The sequence below is a fragment of the Megalobrama amblycephala genome, linkage group LG18, assembly GCF_018812025.1.
Source record: "Megalobrama amblycephala isolate DHTTF-2021 linkage group LG18, ASM1881202v1, whole genome shotgun sequence".
Taxonomy (NCBI): domain Eukaryota; kingdom Metazoa; phylum Chordata; class Actinopteri; order Cypriniformes; family Xenocyprididae; genus Megalobrama; species Megalobrama amblycephala.
Window position 1 is genome coordinate 6,364,718 of NC_063061.1, and position 20,837 is coordinate 6,385,554.

The window sequence follows — 20,837 nt, forward strand, 5'->3', positions numbered from 1 at the left end:
CAGAAGTGCAAGTGGTGTCAGAATCTCATAGACTTAGGTTAGGTAAAAAAATCCTAAAAAAAACTACCCCCACTTAACAAGAATCACATACTGAAGTGATAAAAAAATACACGAAGACTGCTTTTTGAATAACCAGCACCACATCCTCTTGTACCACTCTTTGAAGAATTTATCTTCCAATATCTAGCAGCGAGTTTTGGGAGTTCATTTTTAGAAAAGTCTGACTTGCAGAGATGGACTAAAAATGATCATCCAGAACTTGCTGCCAGATTTTGTGCTCATCTGAACAGCTTCGTGCAAAAAATTTAAATGAACTCTGTCTATTGTTAAGCCACCACCTCCAAATTTTAGTAAACAGGAGAAACACGCTTTAACTTCTTTGAGCAAGGATCAGAACTTCACAATACCTTCCAGTTGATAAGGGAAGATCTACAGTGGTGTTGAATACAGAGGATTATCATGAGAAGATACACTTCTCAATGACCATAACACACATGAAAGGTTGAAACATGATCCCACTGGCAAATATAAGAAACAATTTATCAGTTGTTTGCTTGGTAATACAAATTATCCATTTGTTACCAATATCCAATTAAAAGAGAAGACAGCACACACTATACCTTCATTTTGACTCTTTTGAGTCAACCTTTTACAAACATATTGTAAATACAATTGTTAGGCTTAGTTCTAATTCAATTTATGTTGCTGTCTTATTCAATTTACATTGTTGTAATTACTCTTCCATTCCAACAGGAATAGGAAGGAAATAGGAATCCCTAGCTGTCACAAACTGATGTGGTAGTTCACAAGATTGAAGACAATGTAGATCAATTACTAACTTTCTTTAATAGACATGACGATAATACATAGATGAAGGCACAGAGAATTATGTATATTAATATGGTCTTAAAATATTTTATATGAAGTATGTTGTAGATTACTAGTATCGACAACTAAAACAATTGAATATAATGGGAAATATACTTTAAAGTGTGACAAACTGTAACACTTTAGCTCCGGTATTTCTCATCATTGTCCATTGACTTAGTTGTCTATACTAATAATCTATAACATACATCATATGTACAGTTTGTCAAAAACTTTCTGCTAAATATTCTATATGATGATTTAATTTTAATTTGTGGCTGCAGAATACATAAAAGCATTGAAATAACATGTTTAGTAATCAAACACTCATTTTATTCATCACGTAAACAACTGTACATGTTGGGCCTGTGCAGTTTCATACATAAATCTATGTTTAATTTCAGAGAAACCATTTTGTTATTGTTTTTTGGGACCACCACAAAATCTGGATCAATGCAAAGCTGTTTGAGAACCACTGCTCTAGTGCAAATGATACATCTACATATTCAGTATTTACAGAAACACAAGACATGCTTAAGACATTGCAGAAACACAAGACATTGCTCGTTTTTTATTACTACAATTTTCTGCATTTTAGAATAACAGCGAAGTGTTGCAGACAGTGTTTTTTAGATCATATGAAACATGCCATGTGTGCCCAAACCTCAACCAATAATGTACGTAATTAACAATCTAAATTAACTAAATATTTCAATTTGTTGAATCTACAAAATTTGATTCATGTAGTCATCAAAAGTCATAAATGGAAAAGTCATCCATTACGGCTAAATTTCAGGAAGTTAGCGGTTTATGCTGATTCTCCTTCTGTTTAAAGCATGCATGTTTTTAAACTTGCCCTGAATGGCACAGAGTATGGTTTTCCTGTACACACTGGATAAGAAGTAATAGACAATTGGGTCCAGACAACTATTTAGAGCAGACAGTAACAAAGTACTCTCATTTAAGATGTGCAACAGTTGTTGGCTATGAAGATCCCCGATCACATTCATCTGAGCCAGAATGTATGGGATTCGTATTGCATGGTAAGGCAAGAAACACAAAGTAAAAATGAACGGTACCAAGAAAGTCTTCATGATGACCCTCTGTTTGCGACTCTGTGCCTTAGGGTCACCATTACCCATGGACATAGTCCTGAGTTTATTAGTGATCTTCACATAAAAACAAAGAAAGGCCACATAAAAAACAAGGAAGACCACCATTGTTGTCAGGTTAATGATCCCACCGACGGTCCCCTTGCTGTGGAAGTGGAAGCAAACTTTGTCGCACGGATGTTCCAGGCTGTTGCTTGTCAAAAAGGGGATCATTCCGGAAATGAGGACTACCCAGACGATGTAGCTTGCCATGTGGCTCCACTTGGTCTTTTGGATGCTGAACACCCAAACAGGCTTGATGATTTTCAAGTAGCGATCCAGACTGATGAGGCTGAGGAACAGGATGCTGGAATACATGTTCAAGTAGAAGAAGATGCCCACCACCTTGCACAAGTAGAAGGGACCTACTTTGTTGTGGTAATAAACCCGGACAGGCAAACACAGGACCAGCATAGTGTCTGCCAGGGTAAGGTGTCGCATGTATACGGCCATGGAAGAGTCTGTATGCCACCGAAGGAAAAATATGTAAAGGGTGACGGTGTTGCAGAGCAGACCGATGCAAAAGATGAAAATGTAGCCAATGGGCAAGAGGGGTGAAAGTATGCTATCATGAATCTTGCAGGATTCGTTTGTGGTTAAATTGCCTTCCTGCAACATTTTGTACACTTGCCGTCCACTGCTCCTTAAAAATCTTGACACACAGAGATATTTGGTGGTCCTATTGGAGCATAGGGGAAAACGGTCAAAGAATAGTCTGTATTTTGACAGGTTTTTACTTGATCTTTCTTACAGCTTGTTGAATTGCTGTTGGACAAATGCAAAGATTCCAAGAAAAGAATAGCGCTCTTACCTGTGTGAGTGGTTTGCTTGCTCTCGAGCGAGTAACTAAGTGTATGTCTGTTCAGAAACTACAGCACCTATGCAGGAAATTCTGTCTGTATGTGACGTCTGACCTGGTTGCTGTGGTTGATGATGCTATTAACCCCAGCAGATATGTCAGTGCTAGTTAAACCATGTTTATAGAAAAGCAAAAGTCACTTTCACTCTCAGAGCACAGGTAATGACCATTGCCTTATTTTTACCCCAAAACTGTGCACAGTTGAGGAATATACACTTTAGAGTTCTTTGGCTTGAACCTTAACAAAAACATTTCATCATAAAAGTTTTTTAGTAGATTTAATAAGATTAAACTAAAGAATGAAACCCTGTTTTGTTAGATAACTGCAATATAAACTAGATTTTGACAATTTATGATGAAAATATGTGATGTGAGTTTTCAGGGTGGTTGTTTACTGGCAGACATAAAAGCAGAAGTTTCTTTGATGTTTTGTTCTCATTTGGTTCCCTCCTTCAATACAAGTTTATAGGATTTTTTTTTCTAGTTTTATTGTCCCTGTCATTCATGTCTACTACTGCCCTTACAAAAGATTACTGTACTTTTTACATATAGAAAACTGCAGTACAACTGCAGATTTACTGCTGTTGAACTTCACTGAACTGCAGTTGTACTGTGATTATACTTCATCATACTGCAAATCTATGGTTGTGCTTAATTATACTGCATCTGCTATAAACTGTGTGTGTGTGTGTGTGTGTGTGTGTGTGTGTGTGTGTGTGTGTGTGTGTGTGTGTGTGTGTGTGTGTGTGTGTGTGTGTGTGTGTGTGTCAGTGTGTATCGGTGTGTGTAGGTTTGGCTATACACCGTGTGCAGAATTATTAGATAAATTGATTTTATGATCATATATATATATATATATATATATTTTATCAATTCCAAACCACATCAATCTTAATTACTATTAGGTTTGTATTTAATCATTTATAAATGATGTATAATTGTTACAGAAGGCTGAAAGTGAAAACGCCTTATATTCAGGTGTGCATAATTATTAGGCAGTTTTTCTTTTACAGATAAAATGGGCCAAAAAAAGAGATTTAACTAAGACTGAAACATCAAAAATTATTAAATGCCCATGAGAAGAATGCAATACTAATGCAATACTAGACATTGTAACACAAACAGGTAGAGAAGAAAAGACACATATTAACTGCAAAATAATTAATAAGTAAGGTGGAGAATTAAGTGTGAAAACATCAGGAACCCTTTAGTCTCCAGCACCACCATTTTCCAGAACTGTAACCTACCTGGAGTCTCCAGAAGTGTAAGCGGTGTCAGAATCTCATAGACTTAGGTTACAGTAGGTAAAGAATCCTAAAAAATGACCCACACTTAATAAAACTATATATATATACCATGTACCACTGTTTGGAGAATTTGTACTGATGTAATGTTTGTACATCAAACATTCCACACATTGAATTTTGTACTGTGCAAGACGACCAGCAGATGGCGCCATAGACAATGAATTATGATACATTGTGATACACTCTCTTTGATAAAAAAAAAAAAAAAAACACAGGAATAAATATTTTTGTTTCTGCTTTGTTACCAGAAAGCCAAAATAACAGATCCGGCCATTCTGGACCATATTATTATATTATATTATATTATATTATATTATATTATATTATATTATATTATATTATATTATATTATATTATATTATATTATATTATATTATATTATTATACAAACCCGATTCCAAAAAAGTTGGGACACTGTACAAATTGTGAATAAAAAAAGAATGCAATAATTTACAAATAAACTTATATTTTATTCACAATAGAATATAGATAACATATCAAATGTTGAAAGTGAGACATTTTGAAATGTCATGCCAAATATTGGCTCATTTTGGATTTCATGAGAGCTACACATTCCAAAAAAGTTGGGACAGGTAGCAATAAGAGGCCGGAAAAGTTAAATGTACATATAAGGAACAGCTGGAGGACCAATTTGCAACTTATTAGGTCAGTTGACAACATGATTGGGTATAAAAAGAGCCTCTCAGAGTGGCAGTGTCTCTCAGAAGTCAAGATGGGCAGAGGATCACCAATTCCCCCAATGCTGCGGCGAAAAATAGTGGAGCAATATCAGAAAGGAGTTTCTCAGAGAAAAATTGCAAAGAGTTTGAAATTATCATCATCTACAGTGCATAATATCATCCAAAGATTCAGAGAATCTGGAACAATCTCTGTGCGTAAGGGTCAAGGCCGGAAAACCATACTGGATACCCGTGATCTTCGGGCCCTTAGACGGCACATACAGGAATGCTACTGTAATGGAAATCACAACATGGGCTCAGGAATACTTCCAGAAATCATTGTCAGTGAACACAATCCACCGTGCCATTCGCCGTTGCCGGCTAAAACTCTATAGGTCAAAAAAGAAGCCATATCTAAACATGATCCAGAAGCGCAGACATTTTCTCTGGGCCAAGGCTCATTTAAAATGGACTGTGGCAAAGTTGAAAACTGTTCTGTGGTCAGACGAATCAAAATTTGAAGTTCATTTTTGAAAACTGGGACGCCATGTCATCCAGACTAAAGAGGACAAGGACAACCCAAGTTGTTATCAGCGCTCAGTTCAGAAGCCTGCATCTCTGATGGTATGGGGTTACATGAGTGCATGTGGCATGGGCAGCTTACACATCTGGAAAGGCACCATCAATGCTGAAAGGTATATCCAAGTTCTAGAACAACATATGCTCCCATCCAGACGTCGTCTCTCTCAGGGAAGACCTTGCATTTTCCAACATGACAATGCCAGACCACATACTGCATCAATTACAACATCATGGCTGCGTAGAAGAAGGATCCGGGTACTGAAATGGCCAGCCTGCAGTCCATATCTTTTACCCATAGAAAACATTTGGCGCATCATAAAGAGGAAGATGCGACAAAGAAGACCTAAGACAGCTGAGCAACTAGAAGCCTGTATTAGACAAGAATGGGACAACATTCCTATTCCTAAACTTGAGCAACTTGTCTCCTCAGTCCCCAGATGTTTGCAGACTGTTATAAAAAGAAGAGGGGATGCCACACAATTGTAAACATGGCCTTGTCCCAACTTTTTTGAGATGTGTTGATGCCATGAAATCTAAAATCAACTTATTTTTCCCTTAAAATGATACATTTTCTCAATTTAAACATGTGACATGTCATCTATGTTGTATTCTGAATAAAATATTGAAATTTGAAACTTCCACATCATTGCATTCTGTTTTTATTCACAATTTGTACAGTGTCCCAACTTTTTTTGAATCAGGTTTGTATTATATTATATTATATTATATTATATTATATTATAATATTCAAGCTTCAAAAAAGGACTTAAGCACACCATAAAAGTATCATAAAAGTCTTCCATACAAGCTATACAGTTGCATGAAAAAGTATTGCAGAATCTGTGAAAATGTTTAACAACATAAGAGAGATCATACAACATGCATGTTATTTTTTTATTTAGTACTGTCCTGAGTAAGATATTTTACATAAAAGATGTTTACATATAGTCCACAAGACTAAAAATAGATGAATTTATTAAAATAACCCTGTTCAAAAGTTTGGGAACAATTGGTTCTTAATACTGTGTGTGGTTACCTAGATGATCTACGACTGTTTTTTGTTTGTTTGTTTGTTTTTTGTTTTTGTGATGGATGTTCATGAGTCCCTTGTTTGTTCTGAGCAGTTAAACTGAGCTCTGTTCTTCAGAAAAACCACACACAGTTTTAGAACAAATGGTTCCTGTATTGTTCTTGCGTAGTCACTCAAATTAGTGTTGTACCAAGAAATGAAGTTTTATGTTATCACACAAGTCTAATATGGCACACTTTACACTCAAATTAAACATATCAGGTCACATTAGCAGGAGGCGGAACATTTAGCATTGCACTTATGGAACAGATTAACAATGACACCCTATTACTAAAATTACGTTGGTATATTAGGTACCTTGGAGTAACTAGCTAAAGTGTCGTAACTAATGACATGCAGAACATACTTTCAACAAAACAATCTTTAGACTACAATCCACAATACTGCAATGTTTGATTTAGATCTTACAGAATGTCTGAAGTTCATGTTTTATAAATCAAGAATGTCTCTAGGTTTCATCATGTGACCAGAGCGTGTAAACTAAGGGGGTTTAGCTTGCTGTTGCATATTGCAAGTGTTTTCTTTCAGTCCTCCTGTATCCATAGGTGCATCAATGGGCGTGTTCTCAGATGCTGGCTCCTTTACTTCCGACACTATTTCCTTGGTTTCCATTAAGTGTCTGCGATTGTGGCGGAATACTTGATCATCACGGGTGCGGATAAGGTATGACCGTTGTGTGTCCGCAGGTTGCAATGCAGTGGTGGGCATCCATCGGCCATTGGCTTGTTGAAACTGAACATTAACCCCTTGTGCCAATGCTGACAATGGCTGTGCCTCTGTTTTGCTTGTTTTTGTTTCCTTTTTGCACTCACCAGTTTTTTATCAACAACCTGAGGCTGTAGCTGTTTTCCTGACATAGTTCTGGGATCTGGTGAGAGATAATGGGCTCTTTTGGATTAGATTTTCGGAGCTCTAAGCATGTGGTGCATCTTTCCACTATTTCCTCAATTTATTTGTTCATGCCTGGCCAAAATAAAATATCTCTGGCTCTTTGCTTACTCCTCTCAATTCCCATGTGTCCAGTGTGTATGCACTCTAACATTTCTGCCCTAAGCACATGTGGAATGATGATTTTCTCACCCTTAAACAGAAGCCCTTCAATCTCTGAAATCTCATCTCTGTGATTCCAGTACTTAGCAAGGCTGGAGGGGCACTTCTTCCTCACATCAGGCCATCTGGCTTTTATAACACTTCTCAGGGAGGTAAGCTGTGAATCTTGCTCGGTTGCTTTTCGCATGTCTGTTAGCTTTCTGTCGCTTACGGGGAGGTTAGCTACAACTGTGTGAATTTGTGCATCCATATCATCATACAGACATTCAAGTCTGTACACAATGGACTTCCTGGACAGCGCATCCGCTATTGGAATGTCTTTTCCTGTACGGTGCACAATTTTGATATCGTACCTCTGTAACTGCAAGATCATTCTCTGAAGGCGTGGAGGTGCGGCTGCAGGAGGCTTTCTCAGAATGGGTTCTAAAGGTTTGTGATCTGACTCAACAACAACCTTTCTGCCATAGATATATGCTTGAAAACGTTTGCATCCAAACACCACAGCATTCAATTCCTTTTTGATCTGCGCATAGTTTTCTTCTGTTGGTGTGAGGGATTTCGAAACATATGCGATGGGTTTGAGGTCCTGGAGCAGTACAGCATCTAGGCCACTTTTTGATGCATCTATATGCAGGCGGAGCTCTTTATCAGGGTCGTAGTAAGACAGGACTGGGCCAGGCTCTCGTGGGATTAGCTCTTTCATCTTGTCAAATGCTTTTGTCTGAGTCTCGTCCCACACAAACTCATTATTTTGCTTCAAGAGCAGCCTCAGAGGTGTGTTTATTTCAGACAGATTTGGTGCAAATCTGGACAAGTAATTGACCATACCTAAGATAGTTTCCAGCTCTGACTTATTCTTTGGAGGGCTCATGTCTCTTATCGCGCTGATTTTTTTCCTGAATTAGGTTTGATCCCATAGGAAAGAAAAATCAAAAGTGAGATCTCTTAAACATCTCACACATTTCTCCTTGACAAAAATGAGGTTACTTTAACATCAGATGGAGACTTTTGCTCGAGTCTCCTGTTTCTCACAATTGTCTCCTGAGACAAACACTCTAACACTCTAACAATGGTCTCCTTTAAAGTTTTAGAAGAGATCTCAACAACATCACACATTGTGCTCAGATTTTTCTCCTTAGCTAGTGACTCTGGTGCTCTCACTCTTGTCTCCTCTAAAGTTTAAAAGAGATCACAATAACATCACACACTGTGCTCAGGCTTTTCTCCTAAACTAAAGACTCCGAATCTCCCACATTTGTCTCCTTTAAAATTTAGAAGAGATCTCAACAACATCACACATTGTGCTCAGACTTTTCTCCTCAGCTAAAGACTTTGGCGTTCTCACATTTGTCTCCTCCAACAACTTTGCAATGTGTATACTAAGCTAAATGTCTTAATGTGAACTCAAACATTTCTATCATATACTATATATTAATTATCAAATTTGTCAAGGATTGAGTCATAAGCCCTTTAATGTGCCTTTCAGCAAAGAAAGTGCAGGGATACCTGTCCTGAGGCAATTTTCCTGATAACGGCATCTGGTACATTACTATTTCGAACAACAAATTATTTGCCCTATGCACATAAACTGTACTACTTTCTTATTGTATCTACAATTAAGAGTAACGTTAACCTTATTTCTGCATAATTTCACTCTTAATATAGACTTAAATGCTGAAATTATGGACTTTTTTTTTTTTTGCACACTTTGTAAAGTTGAGATCTCATCTAAACTTTAAGAGGAGACAAATGTGAGAGCTCCTGAGTCTCTAGCTGAGGAGAAATCTCTGAGCACAATGTGTGATGTTACTGAGATCTTTTCTAAAACTTTAAGAGGAGACACATGTTAGAGATCCAGAGTCTCTAGCTGAGCAGAAAAGACACAGTGTGCGATGTTATGGAGATCTCTTCTAAAACCATTGTGAGAGTGTTAGAGATTTTGTCTCAGGAGACAAGTGTGAGAAGCAGGAGACTCAAGCAAAAGTCTCCATATGATGTTAACCTTATTTATGTCTAGCAGAAACATTTGAGATGTTAAAGTTTTTTTTTTTTTTTTTTTTTTCTTCTATCTTATTCATCCACAACACTTCAATCTAGCACAATACACGCATTCTCATATTTGAAGTATAGTGTAGATAGAGTTTTGTTGCACAATGACTTAACAGAGGAAACCATGATGACCTATATTTACATGCATGCAAAATGGGTTGTACAAGACAAACTTTGCAATGTTAAATGAAAAAAACAAAAAGGTTATGCAACAACCATGAAGCACTGGTACACTAGTATTACATTTGTTAAAAAGAAAGCGTTTATCTTAGCCTAAACATTTTACACTTGTCTAATACCTTGTTTGGAATAAGCACTGTACCAAAAGACAAAGCTGATACCTAAATAAAACATATAAGAGAATAATCTTGTCTTAGTATCCTGAGCTTAGAGAAAGCTCTGTCAGAACCATAGCCTTGCGGGCAGCACATCAACATTGAGACACAGCAGCTCCTCAGACAGCATGAGTTTCAGTCCCAGCTAAAGGTACTTTCCTGCTCCTATTCCCTTCTTGCCTCTCCCATTGTTTCCTGTCTCTCATCCTATGGTCCTGGGCTGGATTTCCTGAAACCTTCTTAACTTTACGTCATTCTTAAATTATACCTAAAACTGTACCTTAACGTTAATATGTGTTTCCCGAAATGTTCTTAGTTAAGTAAGTCATACTTTCGTAAGGTTGGTCTGGACCACTCTTAACTACCTTATCACTGTTGACAGTCAATACGAATATAATTCTGAAGCTGTAATACACCCAGTGTTCAATTAGGATAATGACAAAGAATAAAATGCAAAGATTCACTGCTAAATTCAAATGTGCTTTAGCACTGATCCAGAGACAGTTGCGTGCTCCGCGCTTGTCATGTATCACAACTATTTGGTGTTTTTAACCTCATCAGGTTTATTTTAGGTTTCAGACATTTAAATACACATTTGAATTAAGTAGGTTACTGCATAAAAAATACATTTATAGTTTGTTAAAATCAAATTCCATACACTGATGTCTACGGAAGCTGCAACAATAACCCTTTCAATTATATAATATGTCTCACAAGCTTAGAAAGAGCAACCTCTGAGCAATGAAATGGAGTCTTGAAAAAGACTGCATCAAGACAATAAAGAGATGTTCTAAGTTTCTTTCACCACTCTTTTCACCCTTTGTTCTCATGTCTCATTTCTGTCTACTCTTATTTCTCCTAAGCAAATTTAGGAGAAACATCTGGAACTCTATTGATATTAAAATGAGGGTTATATGAGAATCACAACTAAGTTTAATGACCTAAAGAAAAGCAACCACTAAGCAATACATTTTTCCTATGCGAAAATTGCTTGAACCACTGCAGTCACAGACTATTTTAATGATGTCTATACTACTTTTCTGGACAATGAATGTGGTAATTATGGTGCTTTCTATGTGGGATAAAAAAAATAAAATAAAATAAATAAATAAATAAAACTCATCTTTTGGATTTCATCAAAAATATCTTCATTTGTGTTCTGAAGATGAACGAAGGTCTTACTGATGTGGAATGACATGAGGGTGAGTAATTAATGTCAGAAATTTTATTTTTGGGTGAACTAGCCCTTTGAATGGAACATTATCTGAACTTGAAACTCATCAAGTCACCAACAGGATCTTGAAAGTCACCCACACACTGCAGAAAAAAACAACAACAACAAAAAAAACATTCTCATCAGCTCATCATCACCGTGTACAAATCTGTTGATCAGAAACAAGTGACAACTTTTTATTAACAATACAATATTTATTACATTTACAATAATAATGGCTTTGTGTACATACACAGTAATGCATTTGATAACACAAAAAAAAAATGCACCAGTTTGTAGTATTTGTCCGGTTACGGTCCCACTTTATATTAAGTGGCCTTAACTACTATGTACTTACATCAAAAAATAAGTACAATGTACTTATTGGGTTCATATTGAATTGCAAAACACTTTTCCTGATATTGAGGTGGATACGGGTAAGGTTAGGGAAAACTTTGGTGGTATGGGTAGGTTTAAGGGTAGGGGTAAGGGTTAAGGGATGGGTCAACAGTGTAATTATGAATGTAATTACAGAAATTAATTACAGATGTAATTACATGCAGGTGTTTTTAAAATATAAGTACAATGTAAAAACATGTATGTACACAATAAGTGCATTGTATCAAATGATTAATTAAAATGTAAGTACATAGTAGTTAAGGCCACTTAATATAAAGTGGGTCCCTGGTTACTAATGCAGTGTGCAGCATGGCTAATTTCTTAATAGTTTTTAGTTACTTATCAACAAAATCTAATAATTTGTTTAAATAAAGTGCAAATATCCTTTAATCAACATTTAATATTTCCCCACATTACTTTCATGTTTAGAAATAAAGTTTGTGGTTAACACATACACATTTATCACCGTAAGCATGGGTGACACTCATGACACAACAGTACTCATGTCAACCACATGGGATCTTTGTCATAAAGGAAAACCATAAATTTACAAAGGTCTTTTTTTTTACATACTTAACTTGCCCAAATTGTAATGCTCTCAGAAAATAATAATAATAATAATAATAATAATAATAATAATAAAGAGATGTAAAAAAAAAAAAAAAATTGCCAACACGGACATGTTGCTTGACATCCTCAAAAACTAAAAATATGATAAATGAACAAAAATATGACCCACTATAAGTTCACTTGCGATGAGGATAAACTATGAGGATGTTTTTAATTTGTGGCTGCCGAAAACATAAAAGCATTGAAATTTAGCATTTAGAAATAATAATAATAATAATAATAATAATAATAATAAAACTTCCAATATATTGTTAATAACTGTATATGTTGTTGGGCCTGTGCAGTTTCATACATAAAGCTGTGTTTAATTTTAGAGAAATGTAACCAAGGTTACCAGAGTAATATAGAAATAAAGTTATTAATATATAAACATACTAATATATAAACAAAACTATTGAGAACTACTTAAAAACGAGTACTATTATAAAAGAAAATATTAATTTTATATAAACATATATTTTACTTGGTTATTAATGTGACCAATAGAGAGTAGCTTTTAATACAACGTGAGCCAATGAGAGCGCAGAATGTGGCGCAGCGGAGAAATTAGTTTCCGGATTTTGCACGAGGTTTGCTCGTGGAGTCAGAGGCAGCTCTCTCTATCGTGCATAGGTGCTGATGAGCGCGGTGTTTGCTGACGCTCCGGGGAACAGAAACATAGAAATAATCTTCTGGATGTGTTTTATCGATGGATTGATGTAAGTGAAGTGACGCATTTTATTTTCCATTGGTTGTGAATGACGTTGATATTGTAATGTGAGTGAAATGGACATTCAATTTGTAAAATATAAAAGTTAATGGTGATATGCATATACTTTACTAGCGACAGAGTGTTGCTAAAGTGTTTACGAAGTGTATTTTTGATTAAAAAGGTTAAAGAAAAGGGTTTAAATCGGACGCGTTGTAACCGCTCCATTCTGGAATTTTCTGTGAGTTTAAAGATCTCCTTGGTAAGTCAATTTGCCTTGTTATTCATCACAATTGAATCATTATTATTGTTTAAGTGGAAAAAGCAAGAGAAATTGAATTTGTGACTGATTTATATATGAAAAAATGTGTAATGCTGTCTTTAGTACATACGAGCTAACTGTGTGCTCAAGTATGTGACGGAAAGTTGTCAGTTATATAATAATTAGTGCGCTATGTTGGAAAAATAGTCACAGACGTTGCATATATGAAGAAAATATTCTTTATTTGAAAAGATACATGTACATATATTCAGAATACTCAAGTTCTGTGTAATTTGAATGATGTATAGTGATTGATAACTTTATTGTATGTTGTTACAATGAAGATATTCATGATATTTTCATGACCTTGTTTGTTCAAGGTCAGGTTTTTTGTTTTTGTTTGGTTTTGTTCTGTTTTTCTTGTTCTGCCCTTGTCCAAAATTGGATTGCTGTCCTGTCCGATGTGACGAGATGTACCGATGCCTGTATTCTGGATTTGTCCCGGCCTTCCAGTGGTTTTGAGGAGGGTTTGGACTGGCGAGCCTCCCTTGAGTTGTTCTTGGATTTTCTGTGGAAACAAAAGATTTTCTGAACTCTGCGAATGGTAGGAAATCGAATAACTCTTCTTTTTTTGTGTTTTGGATGGAGATGTTCCTCATGGACAAAGAAAAGACATTTGTACTTCTATGGACCATTTGAAGAACTGTTTTTCTTGAAAGACTGAGAAATTGAGGATTTTGAGATCAAAGGACATTATTTTATTTCATTGAGAAGTGTCAATTTTCTGGGTTGACAAGTGATATATTGTTTGGGTTTTGATACTTGAACACTAATTTTTGGGTGAATCGAACACTGAGTTAAAGTGAATAAAGTACTTACCTTGTTGACAATCAAGGGAAAAGTTTCACGAAACCTGTGAAAAGAAAAGATTGATAGGAAAATTCAGAAACAATATTTTCAATTGTGAAAATATATATATATATTTTTTATTATTTCACATTGATTCAACTTACCTTTTGAATGCAGTCAAACAAATACACATTGTGTGTTCAACCAAATTATTCTTCAAGTCTGTTCACTGTTGTTGTTGCATCTTTCTCAGTAGCGAATCTGTCCTTCTGAGACGCTGGTCCATAGATTGGCATATAACAAGTTAATTATTTATTAAATCTACAAGTTATTAGCCAGATAGAAAGCGGTACAAAAACTTGGCGAGAGCCAGCCAGGAGATTGATTGCCTAACAACAACAGTGACCTCTCAGTACGACAAAAAGATAATTCTTTCTGTGAAACAAGCTATCTCAGTTTTATCAGTATGGATATAGTGGAACGAGAAAACGTGAATGTTTCCAATGCTGTCATAGTTGGTGGCATAACATTGAGTGAATCTGACCAAAACTTAGAAGCATGGCTTGTACGGTATGGCAGCATTAGTCGTAATCTGCTTATTGATGACCCAACATCTGAATTTCATCGGCAGGCTATAATAGAGTTTGCACATAGCTCTGCAATGAAAAACCTGAACCCTCTGTTGCCTTTAAGTATTGTTAGCACTTCGGATGCAGATGTCATATTCACTGTACGTGCCCTAAGCAGTGTATACTCACCTGTAGTTAAAGATGACGCTACTAAGGGCTATTTAGCAGAATTGAAAGCCATTGCTAATGCTACTGGCAAATCTTTTGAAGAAGTGCTTCAAGAGGAGTTAGTAAAAATGAGGTCAGTTGGCCCTCCCACCGAACATTTGCCCAGCTGTAATGTAGCAGACTCCCAAACTCAGGGACTCAGTACTGCCAGTTCAGTCAATGACCGTGGGTCACCCGCCACATCACAGAGAATGGGAGAAAGTAGAGATGGAACCTTCTCACCAAATGTTTCTCCATTGCTGGGTGTTGGAAGCCAGAAAACTCAAAACCTGTCCAAGGAGAATGAGATGAATACTGTACCTAATACTGGTAGAATTAACAATCCTTCAGCCACAGGTATACCACATCCAGTTCTGACCATGGATATGATAGATCCTCCTGGTGTGCAAAGAGTCGTGGTTGAGCACGTTGTGAGGACAAGTGATATGACAGCCCAGCATACTTCCCTACGTCTCAGATCCTTCTCAGGGAAAATTCCACGCCCACCCAATGAACCCGACTTTGAAACATGGCGAGCAAGTGTGCAATTCCTACTGGATGATCCATCGGTTTCAGACTTGTCTCGTACAAGAAGAATTCTAGACAGCTTGCTTCCACCTGCTGCTGACGTAATCAAACACATTAGCCCACAATCATCGCCCTCAGTATATTTAGAGTTGCTAGAATCAGTGTATGCATCAGTGGAGGATGGGGAAGAGCTGCTGGCAAAGTTCATGACGATGTTGCAGAATCAGGGAGAAAAGCCTTCCAGCTACCTGCATCGATTACAAGTGATGTTAAGTGCAGCGGTGAGGAGAGGTGGCATTGCAGAGAGGGAGCGTGATCGCAGTTTGTTGAATCAATTCTGTCGTGGGTGCTGGGATAATGGCTTAATTGTCAGTCTTCAGCTGGAAAGGAGAAAGAATAACCCACCTTCCTTCGCTGAACTTGTGGTGTCTGTCAGAGCGGAAGAAGACCGGCAAGCTTCAAAGGAGGATCGGATGAGGAGTCATTTTGGGATGACTAAACAAAGTCTAGCCACTTCCAAGTCACGAGCTGCAGCTCATCAGTTGTCTGCTCACTCACAAGAGGTAGTCAGCGGAGCAGCCCCTGAAACAGACTCCATGAGAAAACAAATATCAGAAATTCATGCTCGACTTGCCTCCATGCAATCATTGACTCACCAGAAGTGCCAGCCTGCTTGTTCCAAAGTAGTGGATGTGACTTCGCTGAAAAAAGAACTGACTGAACTACGAGCCCAGGTTCAAGCTGCAGTTTCCCAAAAGGTCCAGAACAGAAGCTCAGAAGCTGAGGAAATTGTCGAATTAACAAGACAGCTTGCAGAGTTAAAAGCTCAATTAACCGTCTCAGATTCACAGAAACGTCAGCCAGAAAGAACATCCGGGTTCAGGAGCCTTTCTGCTATGTCACAGCCCAAGCAGACAAGACGTGAAGAGAGTAAATCAGTCAGTATGGATGGATTGACCTCAGCCCGACCGCGTCCAGGATACTGCTTTCGCTGCGGGGAAGATGGTCATATCGCCGTAAATTGTGAAAATGATCCAAACTCTGCCAAAGTAGAAAGCAAACGTCGTCAGCTGAGGGAGAAACAGGCTCACTGGGACCTGAATAACAAAGTTGCATCCTCACGGTTAAACTCCAATCAGTCTCTGTAGCAGGGCGTACAGAAACTGAGGAAAGACCCACATGCCCTAATAAACCTAGAAGAGTATTCAACAAGTGTTGTGAAGAAGTAATGCAGAGAAAATTACCAAGAGGATTGGTTGGAATGAAGTGTACTGCCCAGTTGCTTGTTGAAGGAACTCCAGTGAATTGTTTGCTAGATACAGGTTCCCAAGTAACCACCATTCCACTTTCCTTTTACCACGATCATCTATCTAATCACCCGTTGAAGCCACTTGAGTCTTTACTGGAAGTGGAGGGAGCAAATGGGCAATCGGTTCCCTACTTAGGCTATGTAGAGCTCACTCTGATATTTCCTAAGGAGTTCCTGGGAGTAAAAGCAGAAGTTACAACATTAGCTCTAGTGGTCCCTGATTTGATGAACGTGCCCCAAGTCCTTGTGGGAACCAATTCCCTGGATGCTCTTTATGCGAACCATGCTCAAGAAAGCTCAGGAAACCTCAATCCAGCTTTTAATGGATATCGAGCAGTACTCAAAATTCTGGATGTCAGACATAAGCAAATGAGCACTGAAGTTCTGGGATGTGTGACATTGGGAGGAACTACTCCTAAAACTGTGTCAGCAGGGAGTGTAGCTGTTCTCGATGGAGTTGTGCATATAAGTCGCTGTTCTCCAGAAGGCCTGATAACTTTAGGGCAGCCAGAAATGTCTTCTATGCCAGGTGGATTATTAGTGGCTAGCGGATTATATACTTTGCCTGCTAAACGCTCCAATAGTATACCTGTAGTGGTGAGAAACGACACCCAGACTGACATTGCTGTTCCACCAAAAGCTGTGATTGCTGAAATGTATGCTGTTCAGCGTGTGATTGAGACACAGCCAAGACATGATGCTCCTCATACTCAACTGAACTCTGGCAGCTCACAGATAAAATTTGATTTTGGTGATTCCCCTGTACCAGCAGAGTGGAGGACCCGAATATCAGCTCTACTGAACACGATGCCTGAGGTTTTTGCCTTACATGACATGGATTTTGGGCATACAGATAAAGTGAGACATCACATCAAACTTAGTGATGAAACTCCCTTCAAACATCGAGCTAGGCCCATTCACCCACAGGATGTCGATGCTGTTCGCAAACACCTGCAAGACTTGTTGGCTGCTGGAATTATCAGAGAATCTGAGTCTCCCTTTGCCTCTCCTATAGTGGTAGTGAGGAAGAAGGATAATTCCGTACGCCTATGTATCGACTTTAGAAAACTTAACTCCCAAACTATAAAGGACGCCTATGCGCTTCCCAACTTGGAAGAGGTGTTTTCCGTATTAAACGGCTCGAAGTGGTTCTCTGTTCTGGATTTGAAGTCGGGGTACTATCAAATCGAAATGGAGGAAGCGGATAAACACAAGACAGCCTTCGTGTGCCCACAAGGATTCTGGGAGTTCAATAGGATGCCGCAGGGAATCACAAATGCTCCCAGTACCTTCCAAAGGCTCATGGAGCGCTGTATGGGTCATCTGAACCGGAAAGAGGTGCTAGTTTTCATAGACGACCTTATAGTTTTTTCGGAGACACTTGAAGAACATGAACGTCGACTATTGCAGGTACTTACCCGTCTGAAGGAATATGGCTTGAAACTCTCGCCTGAGAAATGTAAATTTTTTCAGACCTCAGTGCGATATTTGGGACATATTGTCTCTCAACGAGGTGTAGAAACGGACCCAGCGAAAATCGAGGCCATTAAAACCTGGCCAAGGCCCCAGACTCTCAAAGAGCTGAAATCATTCTTGGGGTTTGCCGGGTATTATAGGAGGTTCGTTCAGGACTTTTCTAAAATAGTCAAGCCACTCAACAACCTCACTGCCGGATATCCCCCAATTCGAAAAGGGAGGAAGTGTAAAGACGTTAATCGTCATTACTATGACCCGAAAGAAAAGCTGGGAGACAGATGGGATGCTTCTTGTCAGGAGGCATTTGAGAAAATTGTGGAGAAACTAACAACTGCACCGGTTTTGGGATACGCTGACCCTAGATTGCCATACGTATTGCACACTGACGCCAGCACCATAGGCCTAGGTGCTGCATTATATCAAGAACAGGAAGGCCAGTTGAGGGTCCTTGCTTATGCTAGTCGAGGACTAACTAAGAGCGAAGCCAGATATCCCGCTCATAAACTTGAGTTTCTGGCCCTCAAGTGGGCAGTTACCTCAAAGTTCAGTGACTATTTGTACGGGGCTGAATTTACTGTGGTCACCGACAGTAACCCCTTAACTTACATCTTGACTTCTGCCAAATTGGACTCCACCAGTTATAGATGGCTGTCTGGGTTATCAGCTTATAATTTCAAAATCCAATATAGAGCAGGAGCCCAAAACCAGGATGCCGATGGGTTGTCCAGACGTCCAAACGGTCAGCTGTTGAATGATCTGGAGTCTCAAAAAGAACAGGAGAGGATTAAACAGTTCACTCTGAATCATCTAGCTGAAACCAATGAAGATCTGTCGGTGATACTACCAGAAGCAGTGAAGGCTGTGTGTGAGAAGCATCAGGTTAGCCAGTCAAAGGATGGACGCCTTGTCTTGATCACATTAGCAGAGTCCATGATGATGGATGCGAGTGCATTACCCCAAGGATTCCAGGAAGAATATGATCATGGCTTACCTGTGATCCCTCACCTCTCTGAGGAAGATTTAGCAGCCCAACAACGAGCAGATCCAGAGTTGAAAGAGCTCCTGGAGTACCTAGAGTCTGGTGAAAAACCCCTTGGTAGAACATCCCAGTCACCTACCATGGCTATGTGGATGAGAGAGTGGAATAAGCTCGAAATCAAGAATGGAGTGTTGTATAGGAAAAGAATGGATCAAGGTAGAGTGTTGGGCCAGCTAGTGTTACCCAGGGATCTACGACAGATGGTACTCACCAGTCTTCATGATGACATGGGTCATTTAGGGCTGGAGCGGACTCTTGATCTCCTCCGTTCCAGGTTCTATTGGCCTAAAATGGCTGATGCTGTAGAGAAAAAGATCAAAACCTGTCAGCGTTGTATTCGGAGGAAGGCTCCACCACAGAGAGCAGCTCCTTTAGTGAACATACAGACCAGCAGGCCCTTGGAGCTGGTCTGTATGGACTTCCTGTCCGTAGAGCCAGACAGTAGCAACGCAAAGGATATATTGGTCATCACAGACCATTTTACAAAATATGCCATTGCGATACCTACCAAAGATCAAAAGGCTCGGACTGTGGCCAGATGTCTCTGGGATCATTTCTTACTGCACTATGGCTTCCCAGAAAAATTGCATAGTGATCAGGGCCCAGATTTCGAATCCCGAACTATTCAAGAGCTGTGCAAAGTTGCGGGTATCCGTAAGGTGAGGACGACCCCCTATCACCCAAGAGGGAACCCAGTGGAGCGGTTCAACAGGACCCTTCTGCAAATGTTAGGAACCCTGGAAAACGACAAAAAGGCCCACTGGAAGGAATTTGTTAAACCGCTTGTGCACGCATACAACTGCACCAAGAACGATGTAACAGGGTACTCGCCTTACGAAATGATGTTCGGACGCCAGCCTCGATTGCCCGTGGATCTTGCTTTCGGACTCCAAGTCAATGACTCCTCCCAGTCTCACTCACAGTATGTGAAATCTCTTAAGGACCGGTTAGAAGAGAGTTACCAGCTCGCAACTCGCAATGCTATGAAGGTAGCGGGAAGAAACAAGAGGAGGTTCGATCGAAATGTAGTTGCTTCCATTCTGGACATAGGTGACCGAGTCCTAGTAAGGAATGTCCGGCTAAGAGGGAAACACAAAATAGCGGATAGATGGGAACCTGACGTCTATATTGTGTTAAAGAAAAGCAGTGGTATTCCCGTGTATACAGTTCGGCCAGAAGGGAAGGAAAGTCCAGTGCGTACTTTGCATCGCGATTTACTTCTGCCCTGTGGGTATTTGCCCAACACTGAGTTCGAAGAATCTGTCCAGCAAAAAGAACATCGTAGGCCTAGAACCAGAGCCCAATCCAGAATCAAGGATGCTACCGAAGCAGAAACTGTGCATAGTTATTCTGAATCTGAGAGTGAATCTATTCACCTTGATGTACCTGGAGAATCTTTGGAGTTCACTACTAGAGTTATTCCAGAAGAAAGACCAACTCATGAGTCAGAGAGTTCATCGGTTACCAGAAACTTACCTGTAGTTGATTCCGTAAGTCCACAATCCACTGTCCTGGATCAGTCAAGAGATGATTCACCTGTTGAACAAAACCCGATTAGTGATGGAGTTGAGAGGAACTCACCTGTGATGCACCATGCAGAGCCAGACGCCTCTGGAGGTGAACCTGAAAGTAGAGAAGAGGGATTAGCAAAAGTAATCTCAGAAAACGAATGTGATGAATCAAGTGAGCTATCAGATG

The 20,837-nt window shown here is 39.0% G+C and overlaps 1 protein-coding gene across 1 annotated transcript; it reads right to left on the minus strand.

The window, feature by feature from the left end:
* Positions 1–875: 875 nt before the first annotated feature.
* gpr34l (G protein-coupled receptor 34 like) lies at positions 876–3,106 on the minus strand. The gene is made up of 2 exons (XM_048166453.1): positions 2,830–3,106; positions 876–2,697 (listed from the first exon to the last, which is right to left on the minus strand). Exon 2 carries the CDS (start codon positions 2,634–2,636, stop codon positions 1,668–1,670), a length of 969 nt encoding a protein of 322 aa, XP_048022410.1. The 5' UTR covers positions 2,637–2,697; positions 2,830–3,106; the 3' UTR covers positions 876–1,667.
* Between the last annotated feature and the right edge of the window lie 17,731 nt (positions 3,107–20,837).